The following is a 23,682-nucleotide window of genomic DNA, read 5'->3' as shown; positions in this document are numbered from 1 at the left end:
GAAAAAGAAGAAGTCAAACAAGTCAATACTGGATGAGTTGTGAATGTAAACTCCACTGTGTTCCCACAGAGACCAAGACCCTTTATGTGTGTGTGTGTGTGTGTGTGTGTGTGTGTGTGTGTGTGTGTGTGCGTTACCAAGGCCCTTTTTGCACCACTAGTCTCCTCCTGCTGGTTGGGCTGTAAATATCCCCAGATATCTTCAGCCTCACTGAGTTGTAATAAACCAGCTCCCTCAAACTCTCCTCAGCTGCAAATGAGTTTAATCTAAATGCCCTCACAACAACCATCCGGATCAAATTACAATGGCAGTAATGCTTTTGTAGACCTGGTCTAAATCATGTGGTTCTAAGCAGGCCTGTGTTGCCAAACAACAGTCATGCTCCCTCTCATCCTGCCATTAGATATATCCTCCTCAGCCCATTCAACACAACACCCTTCATAACACTCAGCCCTAAACAGGTGGGAGACATTAAATAATAGATAAGCCGAGAGCTTCAGAGCACCAAACCCCCAAAGATCTTCAAGAACCTTCAGTAGGATCAGTGGAGAGGTTCATTTCAGCCAGATATCCAGCCCGGCTATCTGGACCTTCTGTAAAGCCCCTCGGAGCCATTCTTCCGTGTTCCACCTCCTCTGAACCCAACACAACGGCTGGAGGATTCTGCAAGGCCAGGGTTCAACGCCGGAGATCCGAGTGTGCTGGCAATGCTTCCGACGGCCGAATTCATCAGAGGGGAGGAGACGTGAGCACAGAGACCTGCTGACATTGCCCCCATTAGAATAAAAATCACTCACTCTCACTCTGCCTCTCCCCTCCCTCTATCTCTCTCTATCGCATCCCTCTGTCTCCCTCCCTGTCTCCCTGGCTCTCCATCTCTCTCTCCCTCATTTCTCTCTCTCCCTCCTCTCTCCTCTCTCTCTCCCGCTCTCTCTGTCTGCCAGCCTGGCAGACCCCTGCACAAAAAGAATAGCTTTAACTTCCATTATTCTGCGTGAAGGCATTCTGCCAGGGTGGATGACAGGCAAAGTGGAATCGCTCACTGCCTGCGTGGCTGATGGAATCTACCGCAGAAGACAGCCCCTGGATTTCTCCTCCAAAAAATGTTAAAAATCAACAAATGGCCACTGAAGATGTGACCTTTCACCAACCTAAGGTGGGAAAGGGCTGGATTTGAATCCCTACAGGCCACCGTACCTACAGAGGGAAGCCTCCTTGTGATGTGCAATTATCTGGGAGAGAACTCAAACTCACAAACGTGCTACAGGACTTTCGTCTTTTCTTCTTTCTTATCTGTTGTCTGAGAAGAGCTCGGTCAGCTTGTATGACCCATGCGAGCGTGTAGCTGTTAACCCCTGGTGCTCACTGCATTTGGACCATTACCCACAATCTTCTTCTCACTTGTTTCCCAGGACACGCAACACAGCCCCATGACTCTAGAAGCTTTGGAACTTCGACCCTTGACCTTGCATCGTTTCGCCCTCTGACAGACCGACTCTTCTCTTCTGAAGTTCCTGCTTTGCTGCAGACACACCGTCCCCGGCAGGCTCAGGGGGCTCGAGCACCCATGACTGCCGTGACTACCGCCCCAGCACGAGCACCAATCGAGCGTCACGCCATTTCAGGGGCAGTTTTCACGCTCTCCCCTCGCGTCCGCCCCCCTCGTGATACTCTTTCCGAACACGATCCAATCAGCCCCATCGAGCCACAAATGATCCGATCCACGGCCACCAGCTAGCGTCCTTCAACAGGGCTGTCTCCGGGAAAACGAACAAAGACGTCACGGGTAGGTAGTGAGCGGTCTGAGCGTGTGCGGGTAGGGGGAGGAAAAAAGTCCCTCATCAACAAAGCGATTTTTGAACTCGGCACGAGCTGGAAAACGATTTTAGTTCAAACGATTACAGCTGTCTGAATGGGCAGGATGAGCATGGTACTGCTCCTCACAGCACACCCCACACACACCCCACACACATACACACACCAAGCCCTGAATCCTTCACGCTTGGTGAACTCACCCTCGGGACACTTCATGCATTCACATGAGCCTCGCATGTCTTCAGCGAACAGAGGAAGCAGAGGTAGACCCATGTCATGTCATGCAGTTGGACCAGCTGAAGGGAAAGAAACGGCTAACTAGGAATCAAACTGACAGCATCGCTCAAATTCCAACATCACGTAGTACAGACTTTCAGAATTCTTTCAGTGAGAAAATAGAAACATTACAGATAGTATTCAGAGTATTAATGTCCCGTCAGGCAATTACATAGACCAAAACAGCCATGTAAACAAAGATGCTAGTGCTCTTCAATCATGTCTAATAGGCAGAACTGATAAAAATTCATTTCCTACTCAAAATCATCAATTTGCTAAGAATGGAATCAATTCCCACACATTTATCCATAGTAATCAAACCTCTATTTAATATAGTAAACCCCTCATGTTCAAACTAGCAGTTAACAACTGATCAAGAAAGCGACCTCCGACCCATGTCAGGGGTCAAATTTCAGGTGAACTCAAACTGTCCCTTTCTTTCTAAGATCCTAGAAGGAGCTACAACTCAGCGGCTAAGCTCATACATCAGAACCAGACACATAACGTCTTTCTGTCATGGTTCAAGCCTCAACACAGTACAAAGATGGCGCTGATCGAACTGGTGAATGACTTGTTGGCTTCTGATCATGGTTGTGTCTCTGTGCCCATATTGCTTAATCTCAGTGCAGCAATTGGTAGTAGTCATGACTATATTTTACTAGATACAATTGAAAACCTTGTTGGCATTCTGGTAATAGCCCTTTCCTGGAAAAGTCTCTTCCCCCATTAGGTAGATTTTCTTATTATATCTACTAATAAAGAACTTTTGATTGACTTAGACATGGCGGATCATAAACGACCGCTAAGGTACTATGGGACGAGCTCATTCAATGTTTTGTATGTCAAGAAAAACATATATTATAATCAAGATCACAATGGTTAGATCCGGAAGCAATAGTCCAATCCAGATTGGGAGGAATTTACAGTAGTCCAATCCGAAGTGATAAATGCATTTCTGCACGATGTAATGACAATAAATCTCTAATCTTTCAATGTTCCTGGAGGTGCAAAAACGCTGAAAAATTATTTGCATGAACTTCAAATGAGAAGATGGGATCCGTAATTACACCAAGATCTTTAACTATTAAACATGCTTTAATTAACTGATTTAATTGGGAGACCCATCAAGGTGTATTACATAATAAGAGATGATAGTCCTGGCTGCCTGTGGGGCCAATAAGAACTGATTTGGCAGGATTAATGGAAAGTTTCTCAACATTCAGTGTCTGGTGTCCTTTAGAGATTCCTCAATAAGATGATATTTGATGAAATGCAACTGTCTTCAGAATGGTTTGCACAATATTTACATATGTCCAGAGGTAGCATATACACTATAAAGAGGGGCCCTAGAATAGATCCTTGTGGCACACCAAAACTAACCTCAGTATACGTTTGTTAGTCATTTTTTTGTTAACACATTTTGTTAAATGCTGCTCATCTTAGGTGAAGGTGTAGATGTGGGGGTTCCTGGGTATTGAGGGTTATGGTAAACTGGGATGTCCTGAGGCTGTTACCTCTCCTCTTTTGTGCCACTCAGGTTTGTTGGCTGGGGGTTAGAATGTGCCAACACGTTAGTATTTGAACCATGCCTAACAACCCAGTCCTCTCTTCCTGCCGGGGTACATCTACCTCTGCCATCATATTGATGCTGAGCCTAGAATGGTTGCTGCTGTGGCTCATGCTCTGTATATCCCTGATGTAGCTCTGCCCACCTCCGCCCCCACGCAATTCTCCACCAGCCCCGTTCTCTTTCCCGCCTAGAATGACGAGAAGCTTCTAGATCAACTGGGCAACTGTTCCCGGGCCGCTCCTGTGCCAAGTGGGTTTTCGGACACACCCCTCATCAAACCCAAACTAGGATGTAAAAGGAACCCAGAATAGACTTATAGACCATAGACTTCCATTTCTTACTTATTCTTATGACTTATTTTGTTCTTCATCACTTATTTTGCCCCTGTTGTGATGTCTGATGTCAAGCAGAGGAGGACGGGCTCCTCCTTTGAGTTTTGGTTCTTCTCAAGGTTTCTTCCCACGCTCGTAGAGAGATTTTCATTGCCACTGTAACCTTTGGCTTGCTCACTGGGGCTTGGACATCTGTAAAGCTGCTTTGTGACAATTGGCTGTTGCAAAAACATATAAATAAATTTGACTTTAACTTGGACTTGAGAAAACTTAGGTGGGTGTGTAGAAACATTGAAGACCAGTATAAACACCCAATGCTTCCACAACCTAAAGGCAACACACACAAAAAAAAAGACTTAAAGTTGCTGTAAACCATTTTTTTGTGTGACACTGTCTATATATACTATTGTCACTACATTTTGCCCTGAGAAAACAACAATGTCCTAAGTGACAGGCCCTGGCCCCTGTAATCAACGACTAAAAACTTCAGCACAGTTTGGCTGCGTTAAACAATCAGGAAACTTCTCTACAAGGAGGCGGGACCCCATGCTTGTCAAATATTTTAGGCATGTATGCAGTAGACAGAAAGTTAGGCTAAGCTCTAAGTGTGCATGTCATTGGAGGGGCATTAGAGAAAGGGGTCTCTCTCTCTCTCTCTCTCTCTCTCTCTCTCTCTCTCTCTCTCTATATATATATATATTATATATATATATATATATATATATATATATATATATCTTTTTTTTCTTTATTTTTGGTCCTCCATCACTAAAAATGTTGACAGTTCCTGGAGCTCTCTCCCATCATCACATCACCTGAATTTTGTCACAGTCTTGTCAGCTATACCATGACACTTCCTTGTCATTCCGTTCAATTGGAGTATTAGATCTGAATAAACATGTGTTGAGCTCGACAGGGGACACTTGCACTGAACGTTCTGCGCCATACCAGTACAAAGGACAGCTGGATCAGAGCACTACTGTAGTGCTGATGTACTGGGAGCACGTGGTGGATACGACCCAGTGAGGAATTGTGCTTCATTTTTTTGTGTGAACAACGCGCCTGTACGTCTTTCTAATGTGACCTTGCATCCGACGTTAGTCTGAACAGAAGTGACCCGCATGTGGAGAGCAGCGGTCCGTCTGCTCATCCAGAGGTTAACAAGCAACACGACGTCAACGCTAACAGGTGATGGCCTGAAGTCTGTGTTAACCTGCAGTGGGGGCTGCCTGCAAAGCCAGAAACGGATTATCACGAGGGCGAGGAAGTGAAATCGGGAGTCACAGCAAGCACCTCGCTGGAGAGGAAAATTTGGATGTGTCAGTTGTTGTCCAATTTGCTTTCCTGTCAACACCAAATTATGATGAACGTCGGCCTGGATGGCTGCTGTAAGAATTCTGATCTGGCGGTTCGGACCGAGTCGCATTGCCGGGTTACGTCTCGGATTTCGTTTTCACATATGAAAATGGCCCTAATCGGAATTGAAAATGTCAGATTCAGTGTGTTTTTTACAGATCACACTGCCATCCAATTGATAAATCTGTGTCACATATGGAGAAAAGTATCAGATTTGGGCCTGCTGTGTGATGGTAGCTTTTTATATGTGGCACTGAAACCCGACGCGTGTCCAATATGTATCCACTCTGTACCCGATATGTATCCATTATGTACCTGATATGTGTCCAGTATGTTTTCGATATGTATACGATATATATATATATAGACATGCAGATTGATGAGTCTTTTATGTCCAACGTTAATGAGGTCCTTCTGGGAAAGCAACATGGACAACGGAAGACAGGTCCACATGTCCAGCCATGACTCCACTGAGACATTACAGTCCACAGTCTCTTTGGCCCCATGCAGTTGCTGGCTGGTGTCATGGACTCAGTGGTTGCTGTGGTTGGCTGAAGTTAGAACAAGATGAACGTGTCACGTGACTCAATGACACGTGCGCACAGGTCAGTTCAGGTGCGTGATCTGTTCAGAATAATGTTGGATATCGGCCACGTTTAAAATATACTGTGCACAAGCAAGCCAAAAAAATGGATTTGGACAATAAATTGGATTTTGTACCTGCAGAATGAATAGAGCATTAGAGTGAGAGAGAGAGAGAGAGAGAGAGAGAGATGGAGAGACAGAGAGAGACGAAAGAATGAGAATTAGCCCTGAAGGTAGATGACAAAGCTTGTCACCTCTAAGTTTCTCCATTTCGCTGTCTCATTCCGTCAGACTGATGAACTGCTGTGTGTGTGTGTGTGTGTGTGTGTGTGTGTGTGTGTGTGTGTGCGTGTGAGATAGACGGAGAGAGAGATGCAGACAAGGCAAGGAGACAGATGGAGTGAATGTGTGCTTGTGTAAAGGATGATGCAAAAGCGTGAGCACGGTCTTGCTCACACACACACACATGCACACACACACACACACACACACGCACACATAAATAAAGCGGTTCCAGACTTGTAGTTGGGTTAAGCAGTCCCTCTTACATATCACCAGCGCCTCTCTCATTCTCCCACACTCTGTCTCTCTCTGTCACTTGTCCCGGTGTCTCACCCCCTCACTCACTCTGTCCGGAGGACAAATTACCGTCATTATCATTTCTTTGCTCTATTCTTACATTCTTCCCCTTTAACTTCCTTCATCTCTTTCACTCATTCCTCTCCTCTCTTTATCTCCATCTCTTTCTCTCTCCAGCCGCCTCTCTCCCCATCTCTCTCTAAATGGGACATACTTAAGGAAAATAAATGACTAATATTTATGACGAACGTTTCCTCGCATCGTGTCTCTTAACTTGTCGCAACATAAAAAAAGATGCCGATCTAATCCGGTGTTCCTATGTAGACATCTGCCAATCCATCCATCCGCCCGCCATCGCGAGTGTCTCCCTCCAACACACCACCCAAGACCGTTAAAAACACATAAAACCACTCCAGCATGCCCAGTGCACGACTCCGAATTCCTCACACAAGAGGGCGCTACACCCGCAACCGTCGCCTTTCGCCCCTCCTTCGACCGTCCGCGAACGCACGAAAGACACGTGACCCGGCACGTGCGTGAGACGATTGCTTTACCTTACGCGAATCAAAGAGCGCCTCTTTTTTGTGTCTCTTGCTGCATGTGTGGAGATAAGACAAAGATGGTGCAGTGGCTCTCCACCTGGGTAAGCGTTTGATATATTCCTCCAGCCTGCGCCCTCCGTGGCCCCGAGCTAATCCGCTCTCCGCGCTAAACGCGGCGAGCGCGAGAGGAGCTGACCTTGCGTGGCTCGGACAGCACTTTTAATGCTCCTCCCTGTAATTGAGCAGAAGTGCGGGGAGTCCTGCCTTCGATGGTGTTATAACCCCCCGTGAGCCGAGCCACAGACAGAGAGAAGAAGAGAGGAGAGAAAAAGGTGAGAATGAACACAAAAACAAACAGAAGAAAACAAGAGTGGGCAAACAGAGAGAGAGAGAGAAACTGTTTTCTCTGTTTGGTAATCCAGAGGAGAACCACATCCCAGGAAGTAGCAGCAGTATTTGAGAAAGGAACACCGGTTGTATTTCCTGGGCCTAGAAATAAGATCATCAAAGAGTTTAAGCTTGTCTGCTAAAGCTCAGAAATTAAACACTGGGAAAGTGTTCTCTGTCACCGGGTCAGAATCGGCAAGCACAGTGGCACTTCTAAGTGCCTGGCACACACTTTCTACAGGCAGAGTAATTAATCCTGTTTTAAGCAAATATGTTAAGTAAGTAAGTAAGTAAGTAAGTAAAATACATTTATATAGCACTTTTCACAGGCACAAGCCACAAAGTGCTTTACAACGGAAAATAAAATAAAATAAATCAAAGACACAAAAACACACACTATAAAACAGAAATAAAATACAGTGTACAAGGTCAACGGCTGCAACCTCCACCACTAACTAAACGCCTGCGTAAAAAGGAAAGTCTTTAGCTGTTTTTTAAAAGTATCTACAGTGTCAGCTGATCTTAAATGTGGAGGAAGTGTGTTCCACAGTTTTGGAGCAACCACCTTAAATGCTCGGTCTCCACGAGTCTTTAGACATGAGCGTGGCACAGACAGTAAACTCAGGTTGTTTGACCTGAGTAATCGTGATGAAGTGTAGGGGTGGAGCAGGTCAGCGACATACACAGGAGCTGTGTTGTGTAGTGCTCTGTATGTTAAAGTTAAAATCTTGAACTGGATCCTGAATTCTACAGGAAGCCAGTGTAAGGATTTTAAAATGCCATTCGGGACTCCCACCAACTGAAGAGAGCCAAAGTCTAATAGAAACCCTTCCACTAATGTGGACTATAGCTGAATCTGTCATGTTCAGTTCTGGGAGTGTGTGTGTGTGTGTGTGATGTATTTCAGATCGAACCTTCATCCACTGCAAGTTATTTTTTCTCGGGTTTTGGCAGACTGAGTGACCTACCCCCACGTGGACGGCTGCGAGGACCTACAGGGGCGTCACCCCGATAGGGTAGATAAAAAAAAAAGAGCAGATTCTGGCACCTTTTCTTAAACCAACAGCAATTTAATGTGTGCGGGGTCCGGCAGCCGCCAAACTCACAATATAAAGCACCTCTCCCACAAATCTGCAGCCGTGTCCAACCTCAAACGAAACGGCAGCATCTGAGCCAAACAGAATGACCTCAGCCCATGCGGGAGTACTCTCCAAGACTCGAAACTCTGCACACGTGTTTACCAATTAACTACTGAAACCTCATCAACACTGCCAAAACACACACACACACACACACACACACACACACACATAACAGCCCTCCGTACACCGGGCATGTGCAGCAAATATATTCCCAACACATTTGTCTGAAGGACTGTTTGTTACAAGAACTACAGGTTCCTGTTTAGAAATGTGTGTACGGTTGGGTACATTACCCATCCATGTGATGTATTCCAAATGTCCAAAAAATAATTCAGTTATGCTGTCATACTGACGGGTCTGATTTTTACAGAGCTAACCAAATATTTACACTCCCTACACTAAGTGCCCTTTATTGTATATTAATTCACTATCGCACCTCCCAAAGCGCACGTCGGCAGGCGGCATATACGAGATACACACTGTTTCCTTCTTTGTGCTCCAAATCGCCATCACCTGGACATACATTAGCACCATTACCAGCACGCCTATCAACTCTCCCTGGACCCATCACCTGTCGATGCAACTGTCAGATGAACTCTTGCAGGTGAACCTGGGAGTTGTAGTTTGAGCTCTCCTCTGGGCTGTATACTGTTGTGCTTTCTGCCTGAGTACTTGTCAGTAGCGGCCTTGGGCTGCATTCCTGGCACTTTGCGTTTCCTCGCCCCCTTTCGTGGAACTCAACGTCTCCTGCGCCGCCCCGCAATGCTGCGAACGAAAAATCCTGCCACGCCGGCCCATGGCGCCGCGCTAAAGCGTCCTGCAGACATTCCCGCAGACGGGGGGGGGGGGGGGGGGGGGGGGGGGGGGCTAAAAGCGGCATTGCACGCCTGCCTATCTGCACCAGCATGCGCAGGAACCCCCCCCCCCCCCCCCCCACCCCCCACCCCCACCCCACACCAACCCACCCCAGGCAGGGACCGCCTGCTCTCGGGATCGGCAGGTGGAACGGACAGAGCTCTGTGGGAGATGGAGTCGCTAACTCAGCCAGACACATAAAGGAGAAATTAATGACGCGGCAAGGTCCGATTGCAGGGCGTCACATCAGCTAGACGGGGGGTGAAGATGGATGTGACCGAGAATGTCACATAAATATGAATATATGACATATGATCCGTCTGTATGAGCGGTCACTGCCATTGGGGGCCAAGCACCGCTGTTGATTAATTGATTAAATGAACCATTCTAGCATGTATTGGTTTTGTGCTAATTTTCTAATTCTTTCTCTGCATCTAGTAGTAACCTATTTGAGTAGTGGCTTGGACTCTAACCTATTACAGGAAGCATTCGGTATGTAGATGACACTATTGTGAGTCGCTCCGGGAAAAGAGCCTCAGATGTAGATGTAAGTGTCCTCCGTACTTCACTGTAGACACAATACTATCGGAGTAGTGGGTTTTGCAGGAATCAAAGGGGAACAGAGCTCAAATTCCCCGAACACTACGATATTCGCCAAGTCCCTTTTGTGCTCTGAGGAGAATAAAACGCTAGTTCTCTCACAGTAAATTATGCCTCTTCTTTGCTCCGTATAGTAAAAAAATGTGTCAAATAAGCATTTTGGGATTATTATTGGGATTATTGAATTTTTTTTTTCTTCTTTACACACATTTGTTTCATTTTTATCAGTTACAGTTTTGTTCCATATGCTCCTTGGACTTAATGTTGGGAGAAAATGTGTGTGTGTATGTGTTTATGTGCCCATTCATGCATGTGACTTGCATGTGTGTATGTGTGTGCATGCATGTGTGCGTTTGTGTGTACATGTGTGTGTGTGCGTTTGTGCCTACGCATGCACGCTTGTTTGCCTCTGCAAGGGCACGTGTGCACATGTGTGTGTGTGTCAACACATGTGCCTCTATGTGTGTGTGTGTGCCCACACATGTGCATGCCTCTATGTCTGTGTGTGTGTGTGTGTGTGTGTGTGTGTGTGTGTGTGTGTGTGTGTGTGTGTGTGTGTGTGTAGGATGAGGCTTGGGTAAAGCCAAAGGAGATCCCGGCTCTGAGCTGGCGGGGCTCAACACTAGTGGCCCGAAGGGGAGGCAGGAAGCTCTTCCACTCCACAGAGAACAAAGCCTCTTAGCTATGCCTGCTTGGCAGCCCCGCCCCCGCCCACTGGCCAAACCCGCCCCCCAGCCAAACCTGCCCCTCCCACCTCCAGACATGACGTGTATTGTTTACATGTTTGCATAACGCTGTGTATGGGCATGTCTGGTGTGGATAGGTTTGAACGAAGGACAAAGGCACATAATCGTGTGTGTGTGTGTGTGTGTGTGTGTGTGTGTGTGTGTGTGTGTGTGTGTGTGTGTGTGTGATGTGATGTGTGTGTGTGTGTGTGTGTGTGTGTGTGTGTGTGTATGTGTGTGTGTGTGTGTGTGTGTGTGTGTGTGTGTGTGTGTGTGATGTGATGTGATGTGTGTGTGTGTGTGTGTGTGTGTGTGTATATGTGTGTGTGTGTGTGTGTGTGTGTGTGTGTGTGTGTATGTGTGTATGTGTGTGTGTGTGTGTGTGTGTGTGTGTATTGTCGTGTGTGTGTATATGTGTGAATATTCTTATGCATGATTATGCATATGTATGTGTTGCATACATATGTGTATATTCTTATCTATTTGTATCTAAGTGTGTATTCTTATCTGTTTGTAAGTGTGTATTCTTATTTATTCATATTTGTGCATTTCCATGTATATTTATGTAAGTATGTATTCTTATCTATTTGTATGTAAGTGTATATTCTTATCTGTTTGCATGTAAGTGTATATTCTTATCTGTTTGTATGTAAGTGTTTATTCTTATTTATTCATATGTGTGTATTTTCATGTATATGTATGTAAGTATTCTTGTTTATTTGTATGTAAATGTGTATTCTTATCTATATGCGCGTATATTTTTATGTACGTGTGTCTGAGTGTGTAATCTGTGCATGGATAATTGTTTATGAGTGTGTGTGTTGTAATGTGGAGTGTGTGTTGTGAACCATGCTGTCAGATGTGCAGGTGGAACTCACTCTGTGTGAAACGGGGAGGGTTGTCGTTGACGTCGGTCAGCCTCACTGTGACAGTGGTGGTCCCTGAAAGCCCTCCAAGATGGCCGCCCATGTCCTTCGCTTGAAGAACAACAAGGTACTGATCCTGAGTCTCTCTATCCAGGTCAGGAACGGCGGTGCGCAAAATTCCTGAGAGGGAGAGAGGGAAAGAGAGAGAGAGAAATCTCCTGAGAGGGAGAGAGAGAAGAGTGAGAGTAATCTCCTGAGAGAGAGTATAATCTCTTGAGAGATAGAGAGAGAGAGAGCGTAACCTTCCAACATCTCCTTCTCAATATCAAATCTTCATATTGTGAGAAAACTCAAGCAATTTTTTTTCACAACTAGCACAAAATAATAATTTCCATCTCCATTTTGCTATGTTGGCTATATTTCACATCAAATATAATGAGGCCGTTTAAGTCATTTAGTTATGAATGAGGAGTGGGTTAGACCCTGTGGAATGGCATGGCTTGGAATTCTAACTTTCACTAATGAGTGAAAGCCAGAGATTGCCACACCATGCATACAGGACAGAATTAGGTTAATATACTTGATTAGCATTCAAAACCCTTCATGAAAAAAACTGCTCTCTTGTTCATATCAGCATGGGGTTCAAAATGTCAACAAAATTAATTAGGTTTCATTAGGCGGCCAAATGGAATCAAAACACAAAGGAAGTCCATTATCCACGTAGACAGAGGCACAATACGCCAACTGTTACACAAATACGGCTGGCAGACAATGGCGCGGAGAGCCATGCTAATGCACTACGTCTCCTCCGTGCTCTTTCGTGGCCTCTGTCTCTTCTCCCGCTCCCTTCGTCCTCCTTAAGCCTCCCGCCCCTGCACTCTCGGTTCACGCGCCCGCCCTCCGCCTGCGCAAACCCCCCCCTCCACCTCCTGCTGCTCCACCTCCCCCCCCCCCCCCTCCACCTCCCGCCGCTCCATCGTGGGTGGACCAATCGCCACGCCGAGGCACGGAGGAACTGCAAGGATTTTTTCAAATGGCAAATGCCCTCTCCAACATCCCTGACCTCGTCCAGACCCACCCCCTTTGGCAGGGTGGTGTAGTGTGGGGGGGGGGGGGGGGGGGTGCCCCTGAGTAAGGGGATCAGAGGCCCCGACGTGTTTCCCTGCCATCCTGAGCGTGAGCTCTCCCAGCCCTTATGTCAGACCCCACCGAAGCGCGACTTCCGTCCTGCAGCTGCCCGGCCGCCGTGAAACGGAACCGACGTCAGCCTCGCCCGAGCCCCGCCGTATGCAGATACGCTTCTGCCAAAACGAGGAAGATTAGCACACTGGGCTAAGACGCCAGGTAGGTGGTGAGGGAGAGGATGGGAGAGTTAGGAAGGTTAGAAGCAGAAAAGACGAAGAAAAACGGCCAGACAAGACAGGAAGGTGCTGGCTTCAGTTTATTAAACATTTTATTAAAAACCTATTATCAGTGCTTGAGCAAGCATGTTTCACCTCTGCTGTCGGGGTGTCGCGGTCCTTATTAGAGAGACATGCAGGCCTGCGTGGAAAGGGGGAGGGGGGGAGGAAGGGGGAGGGGGAAGCGCCGGGGGAGGCGGAGCCGACACGCCCACCTGTCTGCGGGTCCACGGAGAAGTGGGGTTGACCCTGGACCAGAGTGTACACCAGCCGGGCGCTGTTCCCGTAGGTGGGGTCATCCGCATCGGTGGCTGTCACCTGAATTATAGAAGTGCCTGTGAGAGAGGGACAGAGACGAAGAGAGGGAACAAGGAAGAGAACGAGATAGAGAGAGAGATGGATAGAGATGAGGAAAATGAGGAGAGAGGAAGAGATGGAGAGAGAAACATGAAACAGAATCAGTGCACAACAGCCTACAGCACATACAGCTGAGGGACCTCCTGCTCACCAAAGACATGAACCCTCAGCTGATAGAATTTTATAGAGACTGACACATTCAATCTCCCACTCTTTCTTTCTCTCCTTCACTCTCTCCATTTTTCCTTCTTTCTCTCTCCCTCTCCCTCCGCAGTGCCTTCCCGCTGTCCCCTCTACAGCTTACCTTCCTTCACATTGCCCTCTGTCTATCACACTTCATCTCTCTTCATCTCTATCTCCAATTGCCTGTTGCCCCCTTCCTCAATCTCCCCATCGCTGTCAAATGCCCCTCCCACTCAACTGCCCCTCCCACCCAACTGCCCCTCCCACCCCCACTAACTCCCGCATGTCCTGTACCCATCTTCCATCTCTGACAGATACATACTTTCCCTCACCAAATAAATCAAAGACTGTCATCCGTCATGAGAAGGATGGAAATTGTTGAGGGGAGCAGAGGGGGGAAAAAAAATACATACACTGTAGAGAAAGAACTACGTTTCCCATGGGACACTAGCTGACAAGCTAAGAGGGAAGAGGGGATTTGTGGGAGCAGCTGTTGCTGTTTTCCAACATCAAAGGCCTGACAGTGTTACTGAGACATAGTGCTGGTTGGGGCTGCACCACTTCCTGGTCTATCGCAGGTAGTTAAGAATGCAGATTGAACCCCGTGGAAACAAGGACCGAGCTCACAACCCGGAGCGGCTGGCGTGCGCTCGGAGTCGCGAACCGACAATCAGACGGGCAGGTAAATAAAAAAAGCGTAGCGAGACGGAGACGCGTGCTTGACGCAACGGGCTCGGAGCTAACGGAAATCCCGCACGCAGTCCGCCCGAGATGCGGCCGCGACGCTGGTCACAGGGATCAAGCGATACGTTTCCACATTCGACACGCCGGATTTCTCAGCACGCAGGTGTGAGCTTCTCCAACGTGCTCGTGTGTTTGCGGTTGATACGTGAACGTTCGTTTAATTATCCTCATTTCGTGCTGTAGTCTGGACAAGTAGTCCAGACAAAAATGAATAACAATTTTCAGGCGTCTGAGGAAATGAAAAAAAAAAAATCAAACCAAAGAGACTTGATATATAAATACTTCCATTCCAAGAGTGCGCGGGGTCATTGACAGAATTAATGGTGTTAAGTTCTTGTTCTTGTTCTGGGTTTTACGCGACAGCTCCCTCTGACAGAAGTCAGCGAGTTAACCTTGTGGGTGCTTTGTTCAGCCCACACCTCGATAAATCTGTCTTTCTCCTTCCATCTTTGATGGAAACGCAAGGCTGAGGGAATATATTGCGCTCAACTCACTGACACTGACACCAGTGCATGTCGGATGGGAGGAGGGGGGGGATTACAAGCTGCCTGCAGTACCTATGTTGGCCATCTCGGGCACGGTGGCGCTGTAAGGTCCATCTTCAAACACCGGTGGGTTGTCGTTGATGTCCTGAACCCTGATGATGAACTGAGAAGAGGGCTCCAAGGCACGATCTGTCTGGCTGTCTGTTGCCGTGGCGATCAGCCGGTATTCGTCCTTCTCTTCTCTGTCCAAGGGTTTCGTCACATGGATGTTGCCTGTCTTCTCGTCAATCACAAACACAGACCCCGCCCCCTCACCGCGAAGCACGTACTTGGTGCGTCCATCACCTCTGTCCATGTCAGTGTGGAGCTACATGGAGAAGAGAGAGAGGGACAGAGAGACAGAGAGAGAGACAGAGAGAGGGGGCAGAGAGACAGAGAGAGGGACAGAGAGACAGAGAGAGGGACAGAGAGACAGAGAGAGGGGGCAGAGAGACAGAGAGAGGGGGCAGAGGTAGAGAGAGAAATGGTACAAACGTATAAGTGAAATATAATAGGGATTTGAAAAATGCAATGGCCAAACACAGAAAAATAGACAGAAATGATATCCCTAAAATTAACATTCATTTCCCAAGAAGACGAATCAAAGTGAGCCATCTGGATCGAAACTGTCACGGAACTGGCAAACCAACGGAGGAGTGGAGAAATAGAGAGGAAGAGAATGGAGGAGTGGAGAAATAAAGAGGAACAGAAGAGGGAGGTGACGGCTGGAGGCCCGAGAGCAGGCATTTGGCACAGCGCCCCCCAGTGGCCAGTCATGCTCAGGGCATACGAGCCCATCCAGCACATCAACATTCACTCATTAGTGTTTGTACAAGGCCAGACCGTGTGTGTCTCGGACAGGCCTCTCTTCACCACGCCCCCATCACCACCACGCCCCCATCACCGCCACGCCCCCATCACCACACACCTCCATCACCACACACCTCCATCACCACACACCTCCATCACACGCCCCCATCACCACCACACCCCCATCACCACCACACCCCCATCATCACACACCTCCATCACTACGCCCCCATCACCACCACGCCTCCATCACCACGCCCCATCACCACACACCTCCATCACCACGCCCCATCACCACCACACCCACATCACCACCCCCCATCACCACCACACCCCCATCACCACGCCCCCCATCACCACGCCCCCATCACCACCCCCCATCACCACCACACCCTCATCACCACCACACCCCCATCACGATGCCCCCCATCACCACGCCCCCATCACCACCACGCCCCCATCACCACACGCCCCCATGACCACGCCCCCATCACCACCACACCCTCATCACCACCACACCCCCATCACGATGCCCCCCATCACCACGCCCCCATCACCACCACGCCCCCATCACCACCACGCCCCCATGACCACGCCCCCATCACCACCACACCCTCATCACCACCACACCCCCATCACGATGCCCCCCATCACCACGCCCCCATCACCACACGCCCCCATCACCACCACGCCCCCATGACCACGCCCCCATCACCACCACGCCCCCATCACCACACGCCCCCGGCTCCACACACCCTCCGGCACACGTGTGACATTGCGGATCGAGAAGAAAAATGAGAGAAATGCAGCCAGCAGCCGAGTGTGGAGACAGCTAAGCACTTCTCCCCCCACTGGTGCCAAACCGCCTAGTTTTGATTTTTTTCTAATTAAAATATTCATTGCTTTTCCAGATTGTGTTTTTGATGCAAGAAAAAAAAAACGCACCATCCCAGCATCAGATGCGTCCCGTGCCAAGGAGCGAGGGAAACCGTGGCGACCAGACGCCTCCTCCTGTTCCAGCAGTGCTGGTCCTTTAGTTTAGGGAATATGGCTCCACGGTCTCTTTTACAGAGGCTCTCACAGTAGTGCATGGCAACAAGGAGTGAAGGCTAATTCACTATGGCCACCAGCCCAGTCGGTGGGCGGGGCATTGTTGCTAACGGTTCCTGTGCAGTAGTCACCGCGTGACGCTCCGCCGATACCGACGTTAGTCATTAGCCACGGGCTCCGGGTCAGTCCAGGCCGCCAGACGCACGCGGTTCCGGCTTGGGGTTCTTAACGAAGGACCTTAATGACCGGCTTTAACGAGGCGCTTTAACGAGGACCTTAATGAAGCCGCCACGATCATTAACGCCTGCGTAGCGGGATGATGAACGGAGAGGAGAATCAGCTAGGTGGAAAGGGTTTGATCTGGACGACGCAACAACAAATCCTGTTTGATTACTGTACCACCAACACAAGTGCCATGTTTCTCTCTCTCTCCGCCATCCCTCATTTTTTCATTGTCTCTCACTCGGGTTACTCTGAAGAATCGCACACACGCAGGCGTTTTATCGTTCATCTGTCACTCGTCCATGCTTGAAGACATTACAGTAACAACGATCCCCCACAAACATAAACAGTAATGTGATCATACGCCCAAACCGTCTCCAACGACGACCGATGAGACAGATACCAGCTGCCTCGTCTCATCATTCTAACAATTACGTCTCGCGCAACTAACGGACGAAAACATACAGAAACTGACATAGGCTGAAGGAGTTGATCCAAAATATAACATTCTTCAGAGGGACCGTAGCTTCAGGAAAATGAGCACAACCGTCGGAATTATGCCAAGTCGAAAAAAAAGGCCCTTATCAAAGGCCCTTCAATTTATTCAGTGACACTTCATAGACCATAAAATCCATCCAAATTAGGTGTGGGGTTTGGCTCTGGCTGTCTTTAGTGGCCCAGACAGCTGCTACCGCCACAGCACCGCGTGTGGACAGCATGGTCGCAGAGCCCTAAATCACCCAAATTACTTACATTATCATAAGGTAATATGCTTATACTCAGTTTCGCATCTAGCAATAACCATAAATCATGAAGATGTGTGGGGAAAAAATACTCTGTGTCAACCCCAGAATCACTTAAATAACTTATAAGCGTATACTCAATTTCACTTCTGCCTTACAATAAATCATAAAACATTGAAAGCTGAAAGCTGGGGGGGAAAAGAGCGTATTTTGCATCTGTGCATTAGCCTAATGAATGTGTTTGCTTGCACAGATATATTTCTCAGGAGCAGCCTGGTAGGGAATGAGATAGAGGAAACCACATTCCTGGACTCTCGGGTGAAATGGGACTGGACTGTTTGGCTCAGAAGCCTACACACCAGCCTCACAAACATATGCAGTCTCTCTCTCTCTCTCTCTCTCTCTCTCACACACACACACACACACACACACACACACACACTCCCACACAGATTGCCAGTGTGTTATGAGTTTCCATTCCTTCCTCTATACACCACAGGGGAATCCTATCAAAGGCGATGAGGCCGATGGAGAACAACCCTGTGCACCTGCAGTAGCGCACTGCAGCACAGGTCTCGGATCAGTTCAGAGTCGTGACCTCTGGCCTACCAGACAGCTTCACTGACCCCAATACGGTGCTAATTCAGCAGGGGAAAAACAGCAAAAAATGGAACTTTTGTTCAGTTCAATTGTTTGAACATCAGGTTTAAACTATTCTGCTTTAATCCTACCAGTTGCAAAAGGCCAAGAGCTTCACACAATGACTGTAGAAGAGATCAAATTCTTGCCTTACCTGTAGAACTTTATCATAAAAGAGAATACTTTCCTTTATTTGTGAGCTCATCAAAGACATTGACGTAGTCCCATAACCAGAAGTTATGGATGTTTTAATATCCTAAAAACGACTGTTCCAGCTCAGCAAGTGCAAACATCGCAGCACAAGAGAAGCTCCGCCTCCCCGTGCCAGATTCCACACTGCTACTGTGCTGGCCCAATGACAGGTCTCCATTTAGACCCTCGATCCCCGGGCCAGATGACCCGCCTTGGCTGCGTCTCCACCCTGTGTCCCTGCCAGATGTCGGAGAGCAGGCCCACGCCCGTGGAGACCCCCTGGCTGACCTCGCACCTGTCCGGCTGCCTTCCCCGAGGCCCGCCGTGGGCGGCTCCGTGCTCACGGACCTCCTGTTCCAAAGCCCAGCTTGGACCCGGCCCTCTGTCCTTGGCGTGTGGTTAACACTGGTCCAGAAGGCCCACCTGCCTTGTGGAGAAACCTGTTTGTTGCGACTGCTTCCGGTCTGCGGACTGGCCTGTCTCTCCGCAAGTCCTGGCTGACTTCAGCCCTGCTGCTGAGGTGTGGCCCTCATGTTCCAGGTGATGCGATATCGCCAGCACACACAGAACCGTAGCTGGGATATCAGCCATGCGTCCTGAAGGACGTCTACTTTTTTTTTTTTTTATGAATTGCAGGCACGTAAAGAATGAATAAATGAAAAACAGTGTAGCTGTTCGATCAGGGCATCAAGTGTGCTTAGTAAACAGCTCCCAGTACTAAACGTGTAATATATTTACAGCATAGAGCATTCCTGATAGATACTACGTTGACAATCGGTTGTATGAATCTTATATATATATATATATATATAGATTTAGATTCATCCTATCAGTGGTCATTTAGAAATGTATTATACTCTTAAAAGCCTTGCTAGCTAACACTGCTTCACCCAACCATGAACCATAAACAACAATACTTGTGTACTTGTGTGTGTGCGTGTGTGTGTGTGTGTATTTGCTTGTACAGCTGATGAAGGACCTCAGACCAAAATGTCCTCTTGCTCTGGAAATCGTGTATAGTTCACTACAATCTCTCCATCTCTTACTACAGTACACTGCATTAACTCACCTGGAATCTTCTTTAGGTTTACATATGGACTTGCACAGCCGATGAAAGACTTCTGTCCGAAACGTCCTGTTTGTGTGAAAATGTGTTCTTCACTACAATTTTGAATGTCTCTTTGTCCCTAGAGGACATTGAGAAACAGTGGTTGATCAGACTGCTGATGTGACACCTGCTTCTCTGTGCCTGAGCAACTGTCCGTCTGTGCACCAGGTCCTGAATCCTGGAGCAGACTTGGTCTGTGGTCTACAGGGTTGCTCTTACTAAGCTTGTAAAGTCAAGAACTGGTCCTAGATCCGCAGTTAGTTTTGAGTTTTGATTCGAGTGGCCCCCAACTCCCCCCCACCCACCCACCCCGCTCTGTTATAGTAATTACTGACCACTGGGTGGCTAGAGGTTGGCACACAGCCTGCATCTGAAGAGATGTTTGTCTGTCTGTGAGGTGAAGTGTGAGAGAGAGAAAGAGAGAGAGAGAGAAAGAGAGGTCTAAACTAATTCTTTCTGACTCAGCTTGGCCAAACAACACACACACACACACAGACACACACCCATCTCTTTCATGTGAGCTGCGTATCTGTAATTCATAACCATTATTGCTCCATATCATTACCACAAGTCCCCTTTCATTTACCATCATCATATGCAGCATTCCGTCATGCATTATCAGTGACTAAAACTGGGATCCCAGCCGGAGAAAACGCAAATCCCAGAGAATATGCAAATCCCAGAGATTATGCAAATCCAGGCTCCCGTCGTCGTGATTCGCTGATCTATGATGGAGCGCGTGTGGCCACTTGTGAGGGCGTGCAGGTTCTGGGGGCGTCTTTTGGGCCTCCTGCATGGTCTGATGTTGGATCAATTGCATAATATTTTTAGCAGGAGGGACTTGCAGGAAGACGTGAGGTGGGGGATGGCTGTTGTGTGTGTGTAAAGGGCAGAACGCCCACACACAGGCCGGTGCTCGGACTCTTACCAAGACGAGCCTGCGTTGAGCCAATAAGAACACAGAGAAGTAAAACACAGAAAACACATAAAATTCTCAAAATGCCAAGATATAATTTTAGTTTTAGTTTTTTTTTTTTTGTTGTTCTCCAGTTACATTTGAATTACATTTAAATATGCCAATGTTCCCAATACCATGAACAGGGAATTACAGATTCAGAGAAGGTCCTCGTTCCTGCTCACAGACAAGCTACCCATCCCTCAAACACCATCAAGCAAAGCACGGTGGAAGTGTATGAGATAGAGGAGTAATGTCACTGCCCAGACACAGTACCTACCGCACCTGAGACAGGCCGGTCAGCGTGCCAGAGGAATCCCGGAGCACTGGAGTGTGAAGAGGACACACAGCCCGGCTGCAGACATTAGAAAGATGAACACGGCTACACTCGCTGTCCGCCCCCTTCTGTCGGCTCCTCCAACCTAGTGGGAAGCTACCATCAGCACGTGAGTACAGCTATAAACACAGCAACCAAGACGACAAACTGACACCTGGTACACGTCACAGCGGTAGCCATGCGTGAGACTCTAGGTTACCATATACAAGCCACGGGCAATCCTCTACTGTCCCCTTTGGAAACAAAGGCTGGAAACCAAGAAAGTGACAACAACTGGATTTGAAGCTGGCAGAGCTTCGGATGAGTAGAACGCTCAAAGATGGAGCGTGGCTGTGGAAGAAATACAATGGGCCATAAATGAGGCCAGAGAGTCTGTCAGACAAAGGTTAACAGTGCTGGCATCCAGACTGCAGAGATACACAAAAGAAGCATCTGCCAGCAGCACGTTTGCCAATGAACCTTCCAACTCTCTCCGTTACAGTTCACTAGAAGCCTGAACGAGGATCCACCCAGAGCTGAAACAGATTAGCACTGGAACAGTGTATGGGAGGATAAATCATCCCCCGTGCTCAATGGTTAGGAGATCTTCAAGCAGAGCACCACAGTCCCCCAGACCAGGAAGCACAGAGCAGGTCTGAAGAACTATATGAAGAACCGGGCAGAGAACCTGAGCTTGATGTGATCCATGCCTACTGGCTAAAGAAGCTAACGGCTCTGCATGGCTATCTAGCGCAACAAATGAAGCATCTGCTAACTGCTGGCTCCCGTCTGGGCCGGCTAACACAAGGCAAGACAATGCTGGTTACAAAAGACCCCAACGAGAGACAAACACCATCCGTCTAACCACCAGCAAGGTGGCGGTTCACAACATGGACACTCCCGTCAGAAGCACTAGCCACCAAAGAATGAGCACGTGTCCGTGTCCATGAGTACCGCTCAGGAGGGGACTGGTGACAAATCCAGAAAGACCAACGTAAGAGTTGCCTGGGTAGACTGTTCAAGAGCAAGACACCGCTAGGATACGACTGACTCACAGCCAAGAGACCATAAAATATGATCTACATCGAGGGGACTCACTGTCCCCACTGATGGGCCAGACTCAGGAGGAGACCTCCCACCAACCACCTCTTACACATAGAAGACACCAAGCTGTGCAGCACCTTGAAAGGGACACTGACTCACCGATCCACCTGAAGAAGATCTGAAGGACCCTGGAATGTGTGGTCGGCCGATATTAAAAAGAGGAAAAGTCATCAGCACAGAGGGAACTGTAGTTCTACAAGGCTGTAGCAGGCATGGAGGAGGACCACAGATGACTTGGCATTCTCCAATCAGACAGGCCCCGTGAGGCAGACACAACAAGGACAGCAATGTACCTCCATAAGGTAAGTCATGTCCTCTAAGGCCAGTTCAATGGACATTGAAATATTAAAGCCATAAAAATGGCAGGTACTACCAGTGATCAGATACCCAACAAGCTTAATATGAGAAGCATCCACTGTGAAGACCAGAAAACACCACGATACAGGGATCCCTCCACCCTAGGAAGGGGAAGACCAGCTCTCCAGGGCGAGACACGAACCTTCCAGAAATGCAAGCAGAAAGCAAATCATCCAGACATCATGATAAAAAGCAAACAAACCAAGAAATATGAGGAGTTGGGGAAATACCAGGAACTCTAAAAAGAAATGAGAGAATGTTGACTTGACTGGAATGTGGAAGCTTAACATTAAGGTTGTCCCAGTGGAGATGGTGCCCTCAGGGCAGTTCTGCTCAGCTGGAGGAGTGTCTCCAACACGTCGCAGGAGTGACAACATCCATCTCAGTCCAGAAAAGCACAGGTCTGGGAACAGCAGAAATGCCACAGCCTCAGACTGCTAGGCCTCTGGTGGGAGGTCTGAGTGTGAGGAGACAGATATGACCATTCAGCGGAAGGGTGAGACAGAAATTATTTATTTTATAAATAAATATGTCTGTCCGCACGGAAGAGAAGTGCAACCCTGCAATGTTCTCCCTCTCTCTCTGTCTCTCTCTCTCTCTCTCTGTCTCTCTCTCTCTCTCGCTCTCTCCCTCTCTCTCTCTGATTCAGTGTGAGGGGGATCGACACAGAGAGAGGGGAGAGATAGGGACAGTCACTCGTAGTCCTGCTCACAGGACGCTGAATAAACACTAAACCTCAAGGTCACCGGCTTCGTTCGGCAGCTGTGTGAAAGCTGCCGATACTCCAGGCTTCCTAAATCCACAGATCCATATAACCATGAACCAACCACCGCAGTTCATGTGCTATATCTAGCTGGACCGGCCAGAACCTTTGACATTTCATTTCTTACGCCTAAGGACGATCATGTCAGAGTAATAACTGCTTTTATCGGGAGTGATTTGCCTGGTGTATTAATGTTTTCCATTTTGTGAGACGTTTAGTCAGAATAAAATTTGGCTCATTGTGCATTATCGCCTCATGAAGTGGATTTTAAACGGCTACGATGGGATATAAAAAATATAAATATTCACACGCATAAAACGGAAAAGAGATGGAAGAGAGAAACACCTCCATGTTGCATTTTGAATCTCACCTCTAAGAGCCCAGAACCCCCCCTCTCAGCTCCGGGATTCAGAGCGCAGCCTCCACAGGGGTTTGTAATAAAGTGGTGTTTTAGCAGGACGGAGCCTGTGTGCAGCGCACGACACCCCCACACATCCCACTCACACACACCGCTCCATCTCCCACTACATCACCTGCTGCTGCTACACTTCTACCGTATACCCATGAGCCCTCAGTGTGTGTGTG

General features: G+C 48.1%; 1 protein-coding gene across 1 annotated transcript in view; it reads right to left on the bottom strand.

Moving 5' to 3' along the window:
- The window catches only part of cdh24b (cadherin 24, type 2b), a 46,399-nt gene extending 31,222 nt beyond the window's left edge, over positions 1 to 15,177 (bottom strand). The window contains exons 1-3 of the mRNA XM_076972846.1: positions 14,872 to 15,177; positions 13,246 to 13,365; positions 11,643 to 11,810 (exon numbers count right to left, since the gene is read on the bottom strand). Of these exons, the coding sequence (XP_076828961.1) occupies positions 11,643 to 11,810; positions 13,246 to 13,365; positions 14,872 to 15,154 (571 nt within the window). The 5' untranslated portion in view covers positions 15,155 to 15,177. The remainder of the gene's footprint in view (positions 1 to 11,642; positions 11,811 to 13,245; positions 13,366 to 14,871) is intronic.
- Between the last annotated feature and the right edge of the window lie 8,505 nt (positions 15,178 to 23,682).

Source organism: Brachyhypopomus gauderio, chromosome 14, assembly GCF_052324685.1.
Source record: "Brachyhypopomus gauderio isolate BG-103 chromosome 14, BGAUD_0.2, whole genome shotgun sequence".
NCBI classification, from domain to species: Eukaryota; Metazoa; Chordata; class Actinopteri; order Gymnotiformes; family Hypopomidae; genus Brachyhypopomus; species Brachyhypopomus gauderio.
Note: the sequence above shows the minus strand (reverse complement) of the source record. Positions and strands in the feature narration are given on the sequence as shown.